We start from the raw sequence: 22,337 nt of genomic DNA, 5'->3' as shown, positions 1-22,337 counted from the left end.
ACCCATTAAATTTTGAACATTTTTACCAAGGGTGGCTTGATATTAATAATAATGAAATTATTCATGACACATTTTGTGGTGTTATTATACTATTTTAATTAATACCGAATTTGAAAAGCATGCAAGCCTTCGTGATCGCTTATAAGTTCTTATGAATGAAAATGATTTAACAATCATAACATCAATTTGCGATTTGCAATTTGTCATCTGACTTAGTTTGAAAATGATATCATACAAAATTTATGACGGTATTACCGCGCTGTAACTCGCAGCGAAAATGTACCAAATGACTTTTTTATTGCATCCTCAACATGCATTTTAATGCCGAGTAGCTTTTATAAATATTTATTACAAATTCGAAATAAATGTCGCAGTATAATCAGAATCTAATGGTCAATTTTCCATCCGGAATGAAAAAAATACGAAATCAGGCACATTTGTTACGGCAGACGCACGCTTCCCTTTGTAGTTCTACTGTACGGCAGCTAATCATTATACCCGACAAGTGAAAAAAATCGTCTAGCTCTTGCGCACATATGCCGAAAAAGTAGTCCGACTAGTGACGGAAAAATCGAGTGCACAGTCAGTTTTTTTCCGAAAAGAAGTCTCACATTAAGTGCAATTCAAAAATAATGACAGACGAGAGAAAGAGACCGAGTAAACGAGACGGTGAATTACGCAGTCGCTCCAGTTCAGTTATTCATTTGCATGGAAATGGCGAGTAGTAGTATTAGAGGTAGTAGCGGCATATACAGAAACAAAGAGTATTATACACACTGCTGCATTCATTTTTTTCTAAAATACAATTTTCATCTTTTATTTGGTTGGACAAAAATCTCAACGAGTTTCATGATGCGTTTCATAATGTGATAAAGAACTTTTTCAAAAACGGATCCAAATCTCTTTGACTTTTTTTCATCATTTTGACGAACGTACAAGTAAACAAATAATGTACAAGAAAAGAAAAAAAAAATTATTCAAAATGCAGCAGCAGCGAAGTCAATATTGCATTACTCGGCTCTGTTTCTTCTCTCGCGCGTCGACTTTTACGTGCGCGAAATACGTCCCGTTGGAAAAAAAGGAAGAAGTAGCCACATATAAAACGCACGTATTCAGCGTTTCACCCCTTTCGAGAGAGAAGAGATCACGTGCTAAATGTAAATTATACCTGCTGCCGACACGGCTGTCTGCAGCACACCCCCTCTAGATATATATACGCATGAGGCTCCATGATAAACTCATTGTTTCGCGCAGGTGTTTGATGCTCACTTTTTCTCCTTGTTTCTCTTTCGATTTCCAATTCCATATAGACTAGGATTTCTCTCCTGGCTTTGCCGTAGTTCGAAGTAAATATTGCGTGGAAAAATTTTTCTTTCCCAAGCTTCGAGATTAATCTCGAGAGGTATTATTCGGTTGTTTGGCGGTAGTTTTGGTGAGAAGGCTCGAAATAGCACAATCCGTCGAAAGTCCTTAGCGAACAATTATAACATTGCAGTTGTATGCATAATATTATCGCGAGCAGCGAGTATTCACGGCTCATCTTCAACGAAAACAGCGATAGAGATCTAATCGGATTTTGTGCGCGGTAGCAATGCAAATCCATCGATATTGAAGGGTTCGAGACAATAATTCAAAACAGGCTACGATTATACCAGTGATTTGCATTCGAATACGAATTATTCGTTGCATAAATCAACTATAGCTGAAATGGAATATCTTTTATATTTAACTAGTAAACTTTAGAAGAGCTTCACGAACGTTAATTTTAATTCAGTGTTCTGTTGTTTCAATTTTCGACCTAAATGTTGCTATTTTCCTCTTCAATACGAGTCAGAAATTGGTCGACCAATCAGAAACCGTTTTGAAATGCTTTATTTTTAAGCTTATTACATTTCATGAAAAGATAGTTACTGTCGCTAGCACGAGTGAATTTCAAAAATTCATATTTATCAATTTTTATAAATTTGAATTTTTTTAATTTTGTAAAATACTAGATGAATAATATTTCTATGAAAGCGCACAATGAATAATTGAGTCGAATTTCACACATTTTAGTTCGAGTGTGTTTGTCTTGCTATTTGAAAATTCTTGGCATCGCTCGTTTAATTAAATTGCATCTTGGTTCCAACTATCTTTTCCATATCCCGACGAAAACGATTATTCTCCAATGAGAAGAGCTCGAAATTAAAAAGCAAATGCTCGTGCCCTTTATGACGCTCTTCTGCAACTATAACATGCTGCAGAAGTTTCATATAAACGGGCAACTTAATATTTTAACGATCTTGAACCAGTCGTTGCAGTTGTTGCAATGAAAAAAGAAGTGACTTCTCGAGGGAAAATTGTTTTCACCGTCAACGGCACGTCGGTCGCAAGACAACGACTCGTCGACGTCGAGACTCTTGATTAGAAATGTGTCTGGGACGAGTCTTCAAGACAACGAAGACGAAGTCGACGGCAACGATGGCGACGACGACGACGACGACACAAACGAGAAGATGCGCTGTACGTACAGTCAAGCAGTTGATCCTCGACCCACTTTCTGCACCGGCACGGGGAAATTGCCACCCTATATAATTTATTGTTTATTTCCAAAAGAAGAAAAGCTGAGAATCGCGCGAGGAATTGCACTCGTTGCCGAGTGTCCGGCGAAGAAATAACGTCTCTCCCGGGACTTTGAAAAGGAATTGAAGAGAGAAAACAATTCGAGTTTTTCGTGTGGCTTACGATCGAATTGGATTGAAGTTGAACATTTTTATCATGGAGTTGACCAATAATTAAACTAATATAAAATCTTTGTCACGTTCGCAAGTTTGTTTCAAGTTGTTTGTTTAAATCGTGTTTTGGCTTATTGAAAGCAATGAAAAATATTCCATGGGAATTGACTTTGTCGCATCCCAGGAAGTTGGAGTAAATTTTCAACATCGAGATGACAAGGCAGCGAGTAGACAGAAGATAGACCAATGGAAGGGAACATTAGCAGATTTTTCAAAGCTTTCCTCAGTACTAAGCGCGTATATTTAACGATAGGAAGCATAACAAGTCTCTGTGGGAGGCTTGGCAAAGATCGAATTTCCCTCAGTCGCGATTAAGAGACCAGCTCGCTTATATGTATACCTATATAAACGTGGTCATGAAGCTTTCTGTGAGCAAGGATCGAGCTGCTGCTTCGACTCTCGGGCTTAATTGCGCGTAAGATGATGAAGCGCTCATAAGACAATGTGTCAGCCCCGCGTAAGTTAATACCAGCTGAATTCAGCATTCACCAAACTCTCTCTCTCTTACTCTCGGCGAGCTTATCGCTCTCGCTTCGTCGCCCCCCCCCCCCCCCCCCCCCCCCCCCCCCCCCCGCCCGCACACGCTCCGACTCCTCTATATCTGCCGCTACCCGCTCTACCGACTCTATCTGTCTGTCAATGCGAATGTTTGTGTCCGTATACACGTATATTTATACCGTGCCCGCGTTATAGGTATACCTGTGTGTTTGTGTATATGTGCGTGTGTGCGGGTGGCGCTCGGCAAGATCAATATTAATACTGCACGGGCGCGCAGGCATATTTACTGTTAATTATCAGCACATGGTTTGCAAACGCAGTCAAGAGAGACAGAGAGAGAGAGAGTTTGGGATCTGGCTTATTTCCCCGAGTTTGCTTTGATTAATCTAATAAGTTTGACGCAGCGACGCTGCCATAAATATATATACATCGTCTCTCGCGAGCTATATACGCTATCTGCGCTGTAGTTTTGCGAAACTAAATAATATTTACACCTGATACGACGCTGGCTGGCGTGTCGTATCAATTCTCTCGCGCTCCTCTCAAACTTCTTTGATTATCGCGCGTGTGTGTGTGTGCGCCTGTAGCTCCGCTGATTGGCGTTTAAAACGCTTTGTTTGTTATTCAAAATTCGCTCTATACACTGGCGCAACTGGTATATATAATACACAGCCTACAGCAGCTAGCGAGTAATTAAAGTTCGCAGTAGTGCGACTCGGCTTATGATCCGACGCAGACAGAGTCGATCGGGGCACGCATACGTGTGCGTCGTTGCGTTGTACGTATATGAGCTCTGTTGCAGCTGTTAAAATTTTAATTCGCTTTAATCTCCATCGCGCAGCTTTTCGTCTTGCATTACTCCGATGATACGATGATGAATAGTCGCAGGAGTGATACATAAATCCCATACACGTCGCATGTGCCCGGGCTTAAACATAATATATATGGATCGGAAAAGTATACGAACGTATGGATGCACGTGTGTGTATGTAAACTAAATACATTACAGTCTGCCCGATTGCGAGCTCGAAATCAGATTGCCTATAAAATTGGAGAATTTTGCGAAAATAACCTGCAGCGAGAATCGTTATACACGTTTCGAACACTAATCAAGTTACCTACCAACGAATTGTCTGATTCAGGATGAGCTTGCAGCGCGCCCAGCTAGGTGCCGTAATTTTCTGACGCGTAACGGGGCAATTTCTTTCTCCCATCCAAAGTCACGTCTATCTATCTCTGCAGCGCCGGTTGCGTTCAAAACGGAATTAGATCGAAGGAGCGACGACGACGACGAGGCTGCAAAGTGCTCGTGAGCTATGACGACGAGAGTTGAAATGCTCTCGCTCGACGCGCGCCAATCCCATTATCATCAACACAGCTTCATACATACTTGCATACTTTGCTCTCGTGCGTTATACGCCTCGTGCCTTGTAATTGCGAACTGTGTAATTTAATAGCAGGCGCGCGTGCGTGAGCGCAAGCCTTTCGGTTTCCTAAAATAATAAAGTGCCGTTTGCCTAAATGTAAACGCGCGCGCGCGAGCTGCTGCTCTCTATGTGTGCGCGAATAAACTCGATTTAACGCGTTTTCGCGTACACTTCAAGATATGCCACTTAAAGTCGAAAATGGAAGGGAGAGAGATTGGATCGCTCGCTTATTTGGAACTCGTCGAACGAATTGTATGAAGAGATGTGTAGCTGCAACTAATAGTCCTCCGTTCGCCCCTGTAAAAACTCGATTCAACTCGTTAGAGAGCGACACTTGCCAAGCGTTTGAAATAAATTTCTCTTTCATCCTCTCCCCCTACACTTACTCTCTTGGATATCGACACTTTTCATTAACGCTTGAGCCAATGCATTGCTCGTGATTTTTTTTTTTGCTGCTGCTGCTGTGCGCTCTAGCTCAATGAATTGCGAGAGCATTCGATGTATCGTCTAAAAAAGAAAAGTTATGGCTAGTTCAACAAAGTAATGGCGACTATTTTTGATGAAAAAGAAAAAAAATAATTCTACCAATTAACCATTTAAAGTAAATCACATGGCATAAAATTCGAAGCGCAGTGGCAAAAGCTACGACCGTATAATATTCTCGCTGATACAGCTACTGGATTAAGCTATAGCACATAAAGTGAACGTCGAGTTCCATGCTGCCATGCACTCGTAAATATATATATACACCCATCGTAGTAACGTTAATTTTACTTTGAAATACAATTCCTCCGGCTGCAGGAAATTTATTTATTTTTATTTTTTACTCTTTTACGAAAAGTAATGAAGTACATGTTTTCTATCAAGGCCCACGAGGTAGTAAAATTTTTTAATTGACTCGTGTACTTTTCGAAAAAAAGTCTGACGTGACGTTATTAAAAATACGTCCCTACGTGCCTTGTTGATGCCACCGACTTTTGCGTTAAAAATTGACAATTCACCTTTGTTAATTGAATTTACAATCTGCCCTCGTATACGTATACGCAATGACAGCTCAGGCGAATTTCGTGAAATTCAAATTCCGCTTACCGAGTTTTAAACTTTTTAGTCATTGTGTGTATATACGCTCGCTTGTGCAACTGTAACCGTAGCCCCGTTTCTCTCCTGTATATAATACGTTTGGCGATTATTTTGCCTCCACCACTTTTTCGCCATGTGCCCTGCGAATTAATCGCGTATTTATACGAATATTTAGTCCTTGAAGTTAAGTTGCTCATTTGCATCCGTGTTTTCCTGCACTCTGATTGTATAGGTTTAATTTAAAAAGTTCACTTCTTCTTTATCGATTGTAATGAAAATTAAAATTACGTGTTATGCTCTAAATTTCTGATATAAAGGTTTTTTTTCTCCCGTAAATTATAGAGACTGATTCCTCTATAAAGGTAGGTTGAATAATGTTATTTAACCGAGTGAAGAATTATACTACTACTTTTACTGCTTTCTATTGGTCGTAAAATTCTTCTTTATCCGTTCAGTCTTTATGTTTTTACCAATAGATAGGCAATTGTTGTCAAGCTATTTTACAGAGAATAGTGGAATCTTGTAAAATTAGATGCGCACCTCTTTCTCTAACGTAATCACGAAGTTTTACGTTATTTACGAGTTTAGAATGGGATAATCCACTTTACACTCTTATTACCTTGTGGGCTGCTTGGCTGCGCTGTTGCCGTAGAACTCTCGAACGAAATCAAATTAAAAGCTCACTCAGCTCTTCCTCGCCCGAAAGAAGATCGAGGCAAAAAAGGAAAGAAAAGAATGAAAGAGAAAGATGCTTCGAGGTGGTGGCATCGGTAGCACTGTTCGCTCGAATTTAAATATTCACAAAAAACAGCTCTCCTGGAATGTCTTTCTTTTGCTTTTGTTCTCGAGCTCGGTGCTCATGTTGTAAGGCTGTTTCAAATTATTCCAAGCTTTTGTGGAAATTCTTTCCAATGGAGGGATGCTAAGAAAACTTTAAATTCATTTGTCTCAAAAAATTATTAACAAATTGAAATAGAAATTGATTAACATACTTTTTAATTAATGGCACTCAATCTATGAAGTCTTCTGAACTTGAGACAAATTTTCTTAGAGCTCTATTGAAAAGCTAAGTTATTCGAGCTTTCCTACAATATTTTACAATAGTCTTAAAATCTTCCCATTTACTTAATGTATTCGTATTATATTTAATTAGTAGAAATTAAATTAGTGACATTTACCCTCTATTCTACCATAACTGCACTGACTTCTTGTTTACCTAATTAAGCTTTCCGAAATTATTGCGCCTCATTGACCTTCAAATTTAAATATTTTTGGACGTGCAGCAGCAAATATTTTGAATTAATCTGTGCTATCCAATTACAGTTTAAATAAAATTACAAAACACGGCATGACTCGACTTCGATGTATACTTTGCTATAATTGGATTATATTAAAACCAAGAGCCACCGAGTTCGTTTTTCGTGTCATTCTTCTTCAATTTCGTTCTCTACTTGAAGCAGATATTTAACTTATCAAAATCTATGATAAAAAGGTATACCTTGTGAAATTATTATTTCTAGTAAAAATCTTTTGTGCAGTTTTTTGAATTATTTAATTAAATAATAAGTTTATATAAACATAAATTGAAATTTTTAAGTGATTATGTGCATTGAATTTTCACCTCAATGTCGGTACTTTTCTTCGAGAATGAATAATAAAAAACAAGAAAATTAAAATTGTTCTTTTACACGTGAATTTTCAGTGTCTGCGTATCATTAATTCAGCTACATTGATTGTTCTATTAGCACGCTGCGCTTGCATAAACTAAACTAGCCCAAGCTTTACTTACGAAAGCTCTACTCAAAAAAGCTATGTGTATCGCAAGTTCAAGTTATCGCAATCTCAGGTAAATCAGGTTTTCGCAGGCAAGGGTTAATTAGGTTAACCTGAGCTTGTGTTGAACAGAGCTTTTTAAGAATATCTTGCGTTAGTAATGCTCGGCGTGGTGCACTGAACAGCTCTTTTTGTAAAGCTATCTGGTAGAATACAAAAAAAAACTTCTAAATGCAATTAAATCTTCGTTTAAGGTTAACAATATACATCTTCATTTTTATTTTAATACCAGTAAAGTAAGAGAAAAAAATACTTCGTTACGCTCAGCTTGATTAACAAAGTTTCGCGAAAAAATTGTCATTTTATTGGCTAAAATAATTATAGAAAGTATAAATAAGTGATTTTAAAATACACTAGTAAAAGATAGATGCAAAACCCGAGAACCAGTAAATAGATCCAAACTGAAATTACCGGAGTAATAAAATTTGGAAAATGATTTTTAATCGGGAAATTATTGGTCAAGTTCAGGTATTAATCCTCCCCTCATTGACATAACACGGCCAATAAAAGAAACATCGAAAAACTACGACTCTATCAAAACTTTAAACTCACTTGTATTCGCTTTATGCACATACTACGCTTAAATGATCCCAAGACATTTCTATATTTTCCGAATAATAAAGTTCAGAAGCAGAGTTGGTGTAGTCGGCTTACGCGGCGAGTCCATCCATAAATACACATACATAGAGCGCAGCTGTAAGTGAGCGAAGAATAGAATAGAGACGAAGTAAAACAAGAACAATAAGAGATGCAAGAGTGCCAATTCGTGTTCTCCGAAATTCTCCGTGACGGTTGTGCAAGGATTAAACGACTGAAAAGGGCCGAGTGTATTTGGATTAAATTGTGAAATTCATGCGAAAAGTTCAACGCAAGAGCGATCGAGACTTTGAGCGCGCGGCCCAGACAAATGTAATAAGAATCGAGGCTTTGTGAAATACGATAGGGCTCTTGCCGCTCCGACTATTTCAAGAGGCTCAGACGCGAGTAGCTGTTGCAGCTTTGGATTATGAATTTTTCTACCTTATTAATTTTTTTGTAATTTCAATATAATGTATACAAGAATTTTTTAATTTGAAATGCACCACTATGTGCAGAGTTATTCGAACGCAGCATTGTGTGCATTTTAAAGTTAGTCAATATGAGTGCTAACTTTATCGATTGTTATAAAGTATCTAATAAAGCTTGCAATTCACGTAACAATAAATAACATAAAAGTTTTGAAATTGTTGAAATATTGTTGTAAAACTAGGCCGTAAAATTGAGCAAAGGTTTTACAGCGGGAGCAGTTGTGTGACGCGAGTGATTCTGCCATTCGGAATTTATACAACTATATAATATTTACAACTGATCCACCGGAAAAAAAAGGTCGCGCAGATTTCGAGCGACGATCCGATACTAGCGCATTTTTTCCGCTTTCGAATAAAATATCTCTCTCTGCTGCTGTGTTGCGAGAGCTCTACGAAGCTCGGTCGAAATAAAATAAATAACAAAAGCCATTTTTTTACTCCGTGGACTGTTCCTAGAGCTCTTTGCTCAGGCGTGTAAAAAAAATGAATGGAAAAAAAATAATAAATAAAGAAAAATTTGTTATTGCAGCTTTACGATGAGGTGGAAATGACTGCCGGCCCGTAATAATTGGATATCGATTGACGCTGTATAAATTCTGCGTGTTGGCACGCGCGCGCGCTTGCATCCTTGTATATCTGTAAAAAGTGTAATGGAATCAATAAAAACGAAGACTTAGCAGTTAAAAAATGGGATCGTTGGATTTAAAAAGAACCTCCGCAATAATTAATTTTAACAAAAAGTCTGGTACAGTACGACGATCGATTCCTATACGTCATTTTGATTACAAACCAATTTATATGATTAATTGCGATCTCTCGTGTTTACAATACGCAGAATGTAATATTTAACTAATGTCAATAGACGTAATGCGCAAACAGCGGTATATACGCGCGCTGCGGAAATAAATTTAGAAAATATAATTAAAAGATTACATTGGGTCAATTTCCGTTTATAGGAAGAAGCTCGAAGGAAAATATACTCGTTGTGTTACGCTGGGGACACGGAATGTGTGTATAAATCGCTCGATGTTTGTGTATACATACACGAGGTATATACGGACGTCAAACGTCATATTAAACTGGGCGTCGCGTAGTCGCGACTGATGCGACTTTCGTGTTCGCTTGATTGTACAAACACACGCACACGTTATATATGCACGCTGGGCGCACACCCAGATACGTCCATCGAGTCATGCGAGGCGTGCGGGGCAGTGCAGGACGTCGGGTCAGCAGCTCTCCCGGCTCATTCGATTCGACGCCCTCCCGCACTGCCGCCGCCGCCACCACTGCAACTGCGCCTCGACACATCACGTCCGTATAATGTCATATATACCTGCCCCCGGTGCGCCGAGCAATTATGACAAAGAGGAGCCGCCGAAGCTGCATCATTACGTCCGCCGAGTCTGATGTCATGGTCGAGGAGCCGGCATATCTTTCGCAACATCTAAACACACGTTCCACGTGTATTATCACTGCCTCGGCCGAGGGACTCTATACACTGCTCGCTGTATAAACATCATTAGCGTTGCTAGCCCTTTTTTCTCTCTTCTTTGTCCCGTACCGGCGTTGTCCAATAAGGCTATATCAGGGCTTTCGATATCATTATTTCTTTTTTTCAATCTATGATTTAATTACTATCTTTATAAGATTTTTTTTTTAATAAAAAAGCATGTGTAGGGGCTCGTGTCGGCATATATAGCTCTTTTTACGAGTGCAAGCGTGATTACTGCAACAAAAAAATAAAAAAGCGAATCACTGTATAACAGCGCTTTGAACTTTTATGTGACGAGGGTAGTTATTTCTTATTTTATGTCGTTGTCGAGAAAGAAAGAGAGAGAAGAAAAAGATGTAATTAATTTCATTACTCAAACGCAATAACTGCGTCGTATTGAAAAAAATTGCTGTGATTCAGCGCGCCGTACATAAAAAAGATTAGAAAAATCGAAAATTGCACCTACAATCCAAGGATAAAATTGTCAAGCTCGAGTCAAATTGAGATGGTTAAAAAAAACAAGCAAAATCTTCTGGTCCCGATTCGTATATATAGTGTCGGAACTATCATCATCGTTATTATTATATATGCAGGGAACTGTAGGTACTATATTATGTCGTTGCAGAGCTGAAAACATCAATTATGAGCTGTGGCAATTAGCGGCTCTAATAACGGTATCGCAGTCGGTGTCTCGGTGCCTTGCCCTCTCGTCGTCATCGTCGTCTTCGTCGCACACATATATAGCTATACTTTGGGAAAAACACAAAAAGACCAAGTCGCCGTGGAGTATAATATAACGGGGCGCGGAAAAGGAGCGAGAAGTAACTGTCAGGCGCGTTAATGGGTTACACTTATATAGAGGACGTCCACCCGCAAGTTTTTAATTACTTCTACGTGACTGGCATCTCGTCGTCAAAGTGAAGTGAGCGAGAGAGTGTGTAACGATGGAAAGCTGATGAAGGAAGCTGGCGAGAGTAAGAGCGCGTCTAACAGCAGCTTTTAGATACCTCCTCCCCTCTGTATCCGCGCGCTCAGTATTGCTCGGTAATCACTTGTTTGCTCGAATTAAAAAAGCCCTTTTGCCATAGGGAAACAAATGCCGCGCACTACTACACCATCTTCCTTGTAGGCTTGCCTTGCTTGCTTGCTTGCGCGAGCGCGAGTAATTATCAACTTGGCTCCGCAAGACCTTTCCTGTAATTAAAGCTCGGAGCGGCCGCGTCGATGCCTGCCTGACTGCCTGTGTCGTCGTCGCCGTCGTCGTCGTCCTAGTCCGCACGTGACGAGGCACTCCCGACTGCGATAATGCACCGCTATATATGTATTATATATATCAACGCGCGCTAACTGCAAAACTTTGCGATAACAAAGTCCTATGACTCGAGTCACGCATCGCTATTATTATATATGTAGCGCTATAGCTGCCTTATACTTTTCTTTCGCTTCTTTGTGAGCCCGAAGAAACTCGGCTGTGCCGCGCGTATAACAATGCTGACATTGAATTCTTTTTCCCAAGTGTTATTGTACCGATGATTGAAATAGCGTAGGAGATCTCTCGTTTCGTGCCAATGCGCGGGGAGATCGCTTCGCAATTGCTCGACACCCCCTTTACACACGTCGAAAGTACTAAACTAAAAAGCTCGCACGTTTATATCACGAGCACACTCACACGCAAGACATATCTAATGATCGACGGAGCGTCATATCGAGCGTGAGACCAAGGCGAGCGCAGGAAATATCAAAGCCCAACACAGCGTTGCACACGCTACGCGAAGAAGATAGTTCTGCGACGACGCCGCCGAAAGTCCACACTACTCGGGGTGGGCACTCGAGCGAGTCCGATAAGTACTATATGACTTTGCGCGCGCTTTGCTACGAGCCCGGAGCCCCGAGTTCTGAAGATGGCAGAGAGAAGAGCTAGTAGCTAGCTAGCCTCGCGCACGTAAACTTTGACGAGCTTGAACAACCCCTTGAACGACTCCGAAGCTCCCGATAATCCCCACGTGCAGTTCGAGCTGCTGCTCTCTCTCTATACGCTCCGTGAACTCGAACTCACTTTGATACGAGCTTGCCAGGCTTTTTTCGTCGTCTCTCCCTCTGCTACCTTTTCTATACGGTGGCGTATGGTATATATGCACGTGGCGGCCCTGTGAGAGCTGCCGCTACCCGTGAGCGTGCGCGTCCTCCCGTAATGCTCTCGAGAAAACGTCGCGTAGCTTCTTCCAACGTGTCCCATTTGTACTTTAACTTCTTTTTTTATGCTATAATAATATACCGAAAAGTTTTCTTTATATTATGACGCTGCCGCCTCGCCCGACAGCCGCTTCATTTTCAATTTCTAAAACTTTTTTACGATTTTTGTATAAAATCTTTCGCGCTTAAAAGCTCGTTCTTTCATAAAATTGATATCGTTTTTCTTCTCTCGCAACAGGACACCAGTGGCTGAAGACGAATCTGGACGTGACGCCGGAGTACGGCTGGTCCGTGGACGTGTTCGGCCACGGCAGCACCGTGCCCTACCTGCTCAAGGCCTCGGGCGTCGGCGGAACGGTCATCCAGCGTCTGCACTACGCCTGGAAGCAGTGGTTCGCCAAGAAGCAGTACGGCGACTTCGTCTGGGTCCAGCCGTGGGATCAGAACGGGGTCGCCGATCTGCTGACCCACAATCAGCCCTTCGACATCTACAACATCAAGCACTCGTGCGGCCCGCATCCGCACGTCTGTCTCAATTACGACTTCCGCAAGATACGCAACGAGTATACCGAGTACTCGGTCAAGGCCGTGGACATCTCGTCGAGCAACGTCAAGGCCTTGGCCGAGCAGCTGCTCGAGCAGTACTTCAAGACTGGCTCGCTCTTTCCGCACAACGTCGTGCTCATTCCTCTGGGCGATGATTTCAGGTAATGTATTTTACATAAAGTGTGTTGTGGCTTGAAAAGAGAATCACAATTATTGAGCAACTTTACTCGTGTCACAGGTACGATCATCCGGTTGAATGGGATCAGCAATACACGAACTACAAGATCCTCATCGACTTCATCAACAACCGCAAGGAGGAGTACAACGCCGAGGTGGTGTTCGGCACGGTGCGCGACTACTTTCAGGAGATCGAGAAGCGCATGGCCCGCTTCCCCACGCTCAAGGGCGACTTCTTCGTCTACTCGGACATCTTCAGCGAAGGCCGACCGGCCTACTGGAGCGGCTACTTCACCACGCGGCCCTATCTCAAGATCCTGGACCGGGAGCTCGAGGCGAATCTACGCAGCGCCGAGATCCTCTACACGGTGGCGCTGAACGTGGCCAAGCAGTCGGCCCGCGACATCAAGCTCTACGAGACGTACTTCGAGAAGCTGGTGAAGGCTCGGCGCAATCTCGGCCTGTTCCAGCATCACGACGCCATCACCGGCACCTCCAAGGCCTCCGTCATGAAGGACTACGCGCTTAAGCTGTTCGAGTCGATATCCGACATGACGAGCCTGCAGAGCTTCACCATACAGTCGCTGGCCGCCACGGAGCTGAAGAACGCCAGCTCCGGCCAGATCTACGTGCTGTCCGAGTCGGATCGCGACAGCTACGAGAAGCTGCCCAAGAAGATCCCCATCAGCATCAACAACAAGGAGACGAAGCGCATCGTGCTGTTCAACTCGCTGGCTCAGCCGCGACAGGAGGTCGTCAGCCTCAAGGTCAGCACTCACCGAGTGCGAGTGCTCGACTCGCAGAAGAATCCCATCCCGTATCAGATCGCCCCGCAGATGAACGCGACGAGCATCACGCACGACGTCTACGTGCTGCTGTTCGTGGCCGAGCTTAAGCCCCTGAGCATACAGGTCTATCATCTGCAGCAGATCGACAAGGTGCCGCCCGAGGCCATATCCACGGTCTACTGCACGCGCTGCGGCAAGGACCAGGTCTTCCCCATCAAGCCCATGCAGGTGGGCGACGTCCAGCTCGAGAATCAGCGCATGAAGCTGCTCTTCGACGGCCAGACAGGCTTCCTCAAGCGCGTCACCAAGAAGCCCAGCGGTAAGATCATCCAGTGCAATATCCAGTTCGCCGCCTACCCGTCGGCCCAGTTCCACAGCGGCGCCTACCTCTTCATGCCCGATCCGAATCTGCGTGACTCCGACAAGGACGTGCTCGAGGCCTACACGCCCCATCAGAAGATCTACATCGTCTCGGGGGCGCTCAGCTCGCGTCTCACCGTCGAGTACGGCAAGCTGCTGGCGCATCACGTCGCCCTCTATCACAAGGAGGGCCCGCTGTCCGAGGCCATACACCTGCGCAGCGTCGTGGACTTCGAGGCGCCTCCGAAAAATCGCGAGACCGAGATGTTCATGCGCATCCAGACGGACATCGTGAACGGCGAGCCGCCCGTGTTCTACAGCGACGAGAACGGCCACCAGATGATCAAGCGCACCAAGATCGAGAGGATCGGCATCGAGGGCAATTACTATCCGATCACGTCGATGGCCTACATCGAGGACCAGGCCCAGCGACTGACCCTGCTGGTGAATCACGCGCACGGCGCGTCGAGCTATCAGCCGGGCTGGCTCGAGGTCATGCTCGACCGGCGCACCCTCTACGACGACGCCCGGGGCATGGGCGAGGGCCTGCTGGACAATCGCAAGACCGTGATGAAACACTGGCTGCTGCTGGAGGACGTCGTCGGCGATCAGGATCGCCTGTCCAAGCCGTCGCTCTTCGCCAATCACATGAGCAACGCCCTCAACTATCCGGCCAATCTGTTCGTCGTCGACAGCCCCGAGTCCGAGATCAAGCTGCAGCCGGAGACGAGGCTGCTGAGCCACAGTCTGCCCTGCGACGTGCACATGCTCAATCTGCGCACCAACCACGACCCCAAGATGTCGCAGTACCCGATCAACAACGCCCTCATGGTGCTGCACCGGCAGGGCTTCAGCTGCACGGTGGGCGCCGACATACCGATCAAGCACTGCCCGCTGTCCGACAGGCCCGCCGGTGACACGCGCTTCCTCAGGCTCAGCGAGCCCAACATCACCAAGACCTCGCTCACGGGCACCAAGGTCGAGAAATGGCTCAAGGCCGGCTTCCGCGACATCGCCATGCAGCCCATGGAGATCCAGACTTACAATGTTAATTTCGCTGTCAATCTGCACTGAGAGCGTCTACTCCTGGCGTCCGGCTGAATCGTTGATGATGGGACCTAATAACTGACTCTATATTCCATGTCAATGTGTTATCGTAAAAAATGGTAACCGACTACTTCATACCCTTGCTGTGTCTTTCGCGAGTGATTTACCCTGTTTGTATACAGAGGTAAATGAATTCGTTCGCTGAGTGTTTTTCAATTACATGTTTTGTGTTCCAATGATATTTGTTAAATTTTACTCAAACAAGACGATTATTTTACATTTTACCTGGGAATGCTCGAGGAAATCTCGAGTTATTTGAGTGAACTGAATGAAAATAAAAGAAAACTATAGTCAATTAAGGCTAAATATAAAAAAGAAAAATACGTTAAATGTTGAAGAAAATTTTAATACATCGGGTATTAAATGTAAAATGTATAGAATTAAATATATTCGTATAATGACGATAACAGTGATAAAAAAAAATACTATTTAGACTGATAATTGCAGCTATTTTAACGATAAAACCTGCCAAGTTAATATACTGTGAAAGAAGTACGAGCGTCATGCTGCCGAGTTTTATACCCTGCATATAGATCAGCAAGTAATTAAAATAAAAATAATATATTCATAATTCGCACCCGCTGGCATCGAAAATTGTTCGACGAGGTTTCAGCGAGACACTTGGCCTTTTATATCTATGAGATTCGAATTTTGTGTGTGCGTTGTGTGTGTCGTCGTCATTGAGTCACGCGAGGCATATGCGAATTTAGTCTGCCTAATATAGACAATTAAGAAAAAATACGTGCGCAAGCTGTGAAATTTTCGATAGTGCAATGGGTTGTATACCAATTGCGCGTAAGTGCGATAATATGGTTACCATCGTTCAATAAGTAATTTTAAATCATGCGACACCAAAAGAATATTTCTCGGAACGCGCTGTGATTTATTATTATACTCTTTACAAGTCAAAACGTGTATGAAATTGCGTCCTACAATGATCTTGGATGTTTTTTTCAGAACTTTTTATTAAGAATTACTTGTATAGATGAATTTTAAATATATAAAAATTGTCAACTGAATCAATAGATGAGACTGTTTCAGACTCATCAATCATAGGATATTATTACTTTAAAAAAACCTTATATTCGGAAAACATAGATAGTAATTTATTAGACGATACGAATACTTATCACTGTAGATAAAATAGACAAAAAGTGTAATGAAAGATACAACAAAGTATTTATATGTATGGCGTGAATTAATATTTATGATTGTACATATCAGTTGGGTTTTAATGTAAAAAAGTGGAAAAATGTCTATTCAAAATATTTTATAACATAATGGACGAAAATTGTATAAATCTTGCCTATTTTCATATTCAAAGTAAACTTTACATCTTAAAAAATTATTTAAATTTTAATGATGGAAGTTAAAAGTATAATGGATTATGAGAATGATTTTAGTAAAAAATCTTTAACTGATGTCTGGAAGTTATTAAAAATTATCTTTATATTAATTTTATTATAGCAAATTGTTACTGTAGAAAATAACAGATCTGATAGTTCAACTTATTTCGTTAAATAGATAAAAGTTGTAAATAAAAAACTCATGTGCATCTACGTAAACTGCATTATAAACTCCGTGAGAAGCTTTAAATCGTTTAATGGGGTTGCATCAGCATGAATGGCAAAACTCTACGGGAACACATCCTCTTTCATTGACAATATCTTGTATTTAAAAGCATGTACTGCAATTTAGCTTTTTAAAAGAGAAGAAAACTTGTTTGCGAAAGGAATCCTAATAGATTTTATAGTTCATGCTTTTAAAACAAAAAGTAATGATTATCATCGTGTAGTCATTATAAATAGTAATAATTAGTTACATATTTCTAATTGCTCGGATGAAACAAATTGGGTACCTAAATCCAAAAAATTAAAGAAAAAGCTGCTTCCAATTTATTATAATTTAACGTGTATTTTAAATCGACAAAAAATTACTTTTTTTCTAATGTAATATTTAAAAGTAATTTCAGAAATGTTTGTTATCGTTTGTTTGAAAGAAAGTGTTATAATTAAAATTAAAATTTGTTGACAAACGAAAATTAATTTCAGAACTTTGTCTTTTGTTATCAAAAAATAAAAATTAATCAGTTCTACAGTTAAGCTTTTAGTATTGTAAATATACTAAAAATGTTCTGATACGTCGAAAGTTTGTAAACATGTAAAATACTAATAATATAACATAATAGTGTTATAAAAAATGCAAAAGTATCTTCGAAAGAAAAGAAAAGTATTATGTAATACCGTAAAATATAAATAAGTAACTTATCTTCTAGAAAGTTATGTTGGAAAGAAGATCAGTTTTTCTTCTTGTATTTTTATGTTATGGATTTTGTGTGTGTGGTTGAATAGAGAATGCTGCGGGCGTCATTAAAAAAGTAACACTCGAACAAGTTTCTGTGAGGCACCTGCGTCAAGTACGTGAGTCGCTTCTTTCCCAATTATTATTACTTCTGACTTCCGATATTGTTCGAGTACGTCGAACGAAAAAAAAATCAATGATAATCCGCAACGTTATTATACCAACAATGTAATATTATATTTATTAAATAAAATACTTAGTTCGTCGTACTTTTCATCATTGCATTGCTATACTTATTACTCTTTCCTCTTCTTTGAACCTTGAATACCTAGGACGAGACAGATACAATTCATAAATCCAAGGTTTTATGAATAATAATAACAAAATTTAATTAAAATAAAAAATTATTTATTTACATATGCTTGAGAAACGATATATAATACATAAAATTTACAATAAAAATGGAAAAAGTTTGCATTTATAATATCTATAACAAAAGATTGAACAGATAAATATCACTCTCTTTGAAATCGTAAAACATATAAATGCTCTCCTCTTATTTTTCTTTCAGCAATAATTGAACCTTTCATGCTCCAAGTTTTAAAAAGTTCAATTATACTTTCAGGCTCATTTTCTTTTATAACAAGTAAATAAAATAAACCTTCTGAAGACAAAAATTGTGTTATAAATGGGAATACTTTATCCATAACTTGACGTCCCATTATACCACCAGCCCAGGTCTTACTAATGAGTTTCTCATCTTGGACTTCGATTGGTTCAGTAACCACATATGGTGGATTAAATATAATAATATCAAATACATTGCGAGAATGCAAATTATTAAGCAAATCCATTTGAACAACATCAACATCCACCTTGTTTAACATAGATGTCTTTTTTGTTGCTCTACAAGCAATAGGATTAATGTCAATACCAACAAAGTAAGATGAGCAAAACTTTTCTAAAGCCATAGCAAGAGCAGATAAAACCACACCAGATCCAATACCAATTTCCAGGCACATGGAAGGTTTTTTATTTTTCAACTGATCATTTAAATCAGTTTCTAAGGCATCTATAAGCAAAAATGAATCTTCCGATGGTTCATACACATTATCAAGCTCAATATCTGTTAGTTTTACAATAGGCGTTTCCATGATCAATTTTTATAATTGAGGAATGAATAACCATCCAATAATTGTGATAAATCTTATAAAAACTTATTAGGTTCTATCAGGAGTGCTGGAAGATGCTGGGAATGTTTCGTCACTTTCTGGTTTTATAGTAGAAGTATGATACATTGAACTGCGATCCAGTAAAGATTTTTGTTTATTCTTTTGCCTTTCCACAGCTTCATGAATTTTATTCAAACGCTCTTGCGTTTTTTGAAGAATATTGCTGACAACAACAACTTTTCGTTTTGCATTCACTAATTTTGTTACATATGCATCTAGTTCCAATGGACAATGAAGGGACTCATTGATCTTTAGAAGTTCATCAGTCAGAGAATCTATTTGTTGCCTGAGTTCTATTTGACTGATCCTGAAAAGTAGTCTGTATTAGAATCTTGCTTGACAATTTTCGTACTATAAATATTATCACATTGGTTGAAAGGCATTAAATCATCAAATACTTGAGAAAAATATTAAAACAATAAATATTATGTCAAGCTATTTCTAATAAAAAGGTGAAAATTATTCACCTTGTAGCTCGCACTCGTTCATCGAGTTGATCTACGGTTGGTTTAAGCAAACTCATAATCCCTTCCGTAAGAGCATCTCTCGTAGGATTTTCGCAATAATCCTCGGTCTTATCGTCTAACGACGTATTATCACTAGCAGTATCAACTTCCATTTTTTCAAGATGTTTGCAAATAAATGACTAACCTCTAATACAAATGCAGTTGCAGACCGCAATGTTTGGATTTTCACTGACAATCATTATCATTATTATTATGATTGTTTACTCACTGAAGCTATTGCAGCGCCACGCTCATTTTTATCCAACAATGATCAAAGATGTTTGCCGGTAAAAAAGAAATGGTTAGATAAAAAATTATGCGAAGTTTTTAATTAATTTTTCAATGGTTTTTGTAAATTATTTAACATACCAATACATACTATTTAAAGGTAAACCTTATACTGCTACAATTTAAACTTTCAATATAAGTTTTTAAAATTCATCACAGATGGCAATAGCATTTCTGTCGACGCGCAGAGTTATAATATCATTGAGATTTTTATTACAAGTAAAAGAAATTAAATAATTCGATAAAGACTATGTTTTCAAAGAGAAATTGAGTACTTGGCTTCATTTTTATAGAAGAAAATTTTTTATAGTAAAAAGCATTTGAAATTTTCAACTAAAATTGTCCATGACATAAAAATAACATGTTTACAATCTCAGTATGAAAATATTTCTTCATTTCATATAGTAAATTTAACATGTCACGACTAAAATATATCAATAATTTAAGACAATGTTAAAATATCATTTACAAGAAAAGAATATAAGCAATATTCATAAAAATAATAGATCTGTAGAGAATAAGTTCAATCTTAACACTATCTTAAGAGCATCTACTTTCGGATCATCGTAAGTTCATTTCTTAGAAGATGGTGAAACTTTATTTTTATCGTAGCGAAAAGGAGTCAAGAAAATTAGATTTTTTTCCAGTCGCATGATAGTTACTTTTTATGTGCGAAATAATACGGTGGTATAATATCAACGACAATACCAAAATCTATATGGCAGAATCGCAAAGGGTGTCGGATAAAATATAGACGAAGAAAAACCTACGTACGCAGCAAAATGTAGGATAGAATAGTTTAGTCGAGTAGCGTCTAGTGCAACCCTCCGCTCGGCAGCTCAGGCGTCGTCGTCGTCGTCGTCGTCGCCGTCACGACTTCGACAAGAATTTCATCCCTCTTGTCGACTCGTTTTCTCTCTCTTTTTTTTATTTCATCGTCGGAGTTCATAGCGCTGCTCTCTCTCGTCTTTATTCTTTTTCGCTTACGTATATACACACGCGCTTCCCTTGCGAGCTGTTGCTGCTATTGAAGATGTCTGGCCTTGTTCACGCACACAGCACACAAAACTTTGTAATGAGCGAGGCAGTCAAGACTCTAACATAGGAGAGTAGGTTCTGATGCCATGTTTGCAAATCATTAGACCGACGAGGCTAAAAGCTCGAACAGCCGACATTTTATACTACGCGTCACGAACTTCACTACATGTATACGCGCACCAATGGAACGAAGAATAAATTAAAAATAAATCTTATTCTTTCTTTGAGCCCTTTTTGTTGAGAGTAATTAATTCCAAGATGACTCCTAGAAAAAAAAAACTATGCTTCTACGCGATGAATAATTGTTAACTAACATATTTTACTTTTGAAATAAACAACCCCCAACAGGACAAGAATCGTAAGACGATCATACAACCGAATAATATTGCTTCGGTAATACAACTTTTATGCAGCGGCAGCTGTGCCGTGTGGTGGTGTCGGTTCGAGCGTGTGCGTGGCTGCGGCTGCGGCTACGGTAGCACAAATGAGAAAAGAACTAAGGGTTGCTTCTCGGCAGCTATACGACATATGAAAGTGTAAGCGAAAAGGACAATTCTGAGTGATTGTGGCTGCGACGGTCTTGACACGCCCGGAAATCTAGTCTATATTACACCCGCGCAACCACCGCACGCGGAGAGACATTTAAGGAAACAAAATATTTTTTATCTTTCCTTTTGCTATTGAAAATATTAATTCGTCTTTTGATGTTTCATCGCGCGTGTGGTTTTTTAAACATTGTGCGAGCTTGATCGACGTGCTAACTCGCAAAATACTTGCAGCTAGATGTGGCGAGCTTCATTACGGAAGTTTCCCGTGAATTTTAATTTTTTCATCAGTCAAAACGTAAACAAAAACAGAGAGTTGAGGTATGTGATTCTCTGATACGAGACTCGTCAATTGGTTGATTCTTTGCTAATAGCGATCACAAAATCTTATCTTAAATACGCGTTAAATTGAAATACGATTAAATACAACATTTTACGAGTATGGTGCGCAGAGTACTTGACTCGATAAATGATCAATTTTCGTACGATTTTTATGTTTATTTATATATTTGGTCGATTTACGATATTATCACGAATGAGTTGTGATATGAATTCCGACGCTACACCGAAATTAAATTGTTTATAATTTATACGATCTGCACCTACTTTTGAGGTGACAAACCGGAATAATTTGCTAATTTATAATCCTTATATGCTGGGTAATATTCAGTCACCTGCATATGAAATCATGCAAAGATCTCGCATTAATGATTATTTGATCTACATACTTAAAGTCTTACATTTTTTGTTTGTGGTTGTTTTTGTTGTGTTTTGTTTTGTTTTGTTTCGTTTTGTTTCGTTTTGTTTTGATTCTACTCTGAGTTGTTATGTGTTCGAAAATAACATAAAATTAGACCAAGTCCGAGGTGCGACGAAATTTCGAAAACCCAAATTCTTTTTTATCTTGATTTCTCTTCTCTGTCTCTATTATCACGGGGCGTCGTCGCACCCGATCGTATGAAATTCCGGCGCAACGTCACTTCGTCTCGAGTTTGCCTTGCTTTTGATTTATCCTCCTCTTTTGCATCCCCCATCTTTTTTTTCGTTTGCCCTCTCACTCTCTCTTTATTTTCTCTAAATCTTTC

The 22,337-nt window shown here is 40.0% G+C and overlaps 3 protein-coding genes across 5 annotated transcripts in view; 1 reads left to right on the top strand and 2 right to left on the bottom strand.

Annotated features, from left to right (window-relative positions):
• The window catches only part of LOC106652640 (alpha-mannosidase 2), a 106,618-nt gene extending 90,033 nt beyond the window's left edge, over positions 1-16,585 (top strand). For all 3 annotated transcript variants that reach the window (XM_014371715.2, XM_014371716.2, XM_014371714.2), the window contains exons 6-7: positions 12,603-13,071; positions 13,149-16,585. In XM_014371715.2, the coding sequence (XP_014227201.1) occupies positions 12,603-13,071; positions 13,149-15,309 (2,630 nt within the window). In that variant the 3' untranslated portion in view covers positions 15,310-16,585. The remainder of the gene's footprint in view (positions 1-12,602; positions 13,072-13,148) is intronic.
• A 1,468-nt stretch (positions 16,586-18,053) lies between these two features.
• Positions 18,054-18,811, bottom strand: LOC106652539 (hemK methyltransferase family member 2). Its single transcript, XM_014371547.2, has one exon. The coding sequence runs from the start codon at positions 18,795-18,797 to the stop codon at positions 18,159-18,161; it is 639 nt and encodes a 212-aa protein (XP_014227033.1). The 5' UTR covers positions 18,798-18,811; the 3' UTR covers positions 18,054-18,158.
• A 28-nt stretch (positions 18,812-18,839) lies between these two features.
• LOC106652540 (SNAPIN protein homolog) lies at positions 18,840-19,577 on the bottom strand. The gene is made up of 2 exons (XM_014371548.2): positions 19,343-19,577; positions 18,840-19,182 (listed from the first exon to the last, which is right to left on the bottom strand). The coding sequence occupies exons 1-2, from the start codon at positions 19,492-19,494 to the stop codon at positions 18,864-18,866; spliced, it is 471 nt and encodes a 156-aa protein (XP_014227034.1). The 5' UTR covers positions 19,495-19,577; the 3' UTR covers positions 18,840-18,863.
• Between the last annotated feature and the right edge of the window lie 2,760 nt (positions 19,578-22,337).

The sequence above is a fragment of the Trichogramma pretiosum genome, unplaced genomic scaffold, assembly GCF_000599845.2.
Source record: "Trichogramma pretiosum strain Unisexual culture from Peru unplaced genomic scaffold, Tpre_2.0 scaffold26, whole genome shotgun sequence".
Classification (NCBI taxonomy): Eukaryota; Metazoa; Arthropoda; class Insecta; order Hymenoptera; family Trichogrammatidae; genus Trichogramma; species Trichogramma pretiosum.
This window is presented reverse-complemented; position numbering and strand designations above follow the sequence as displayed.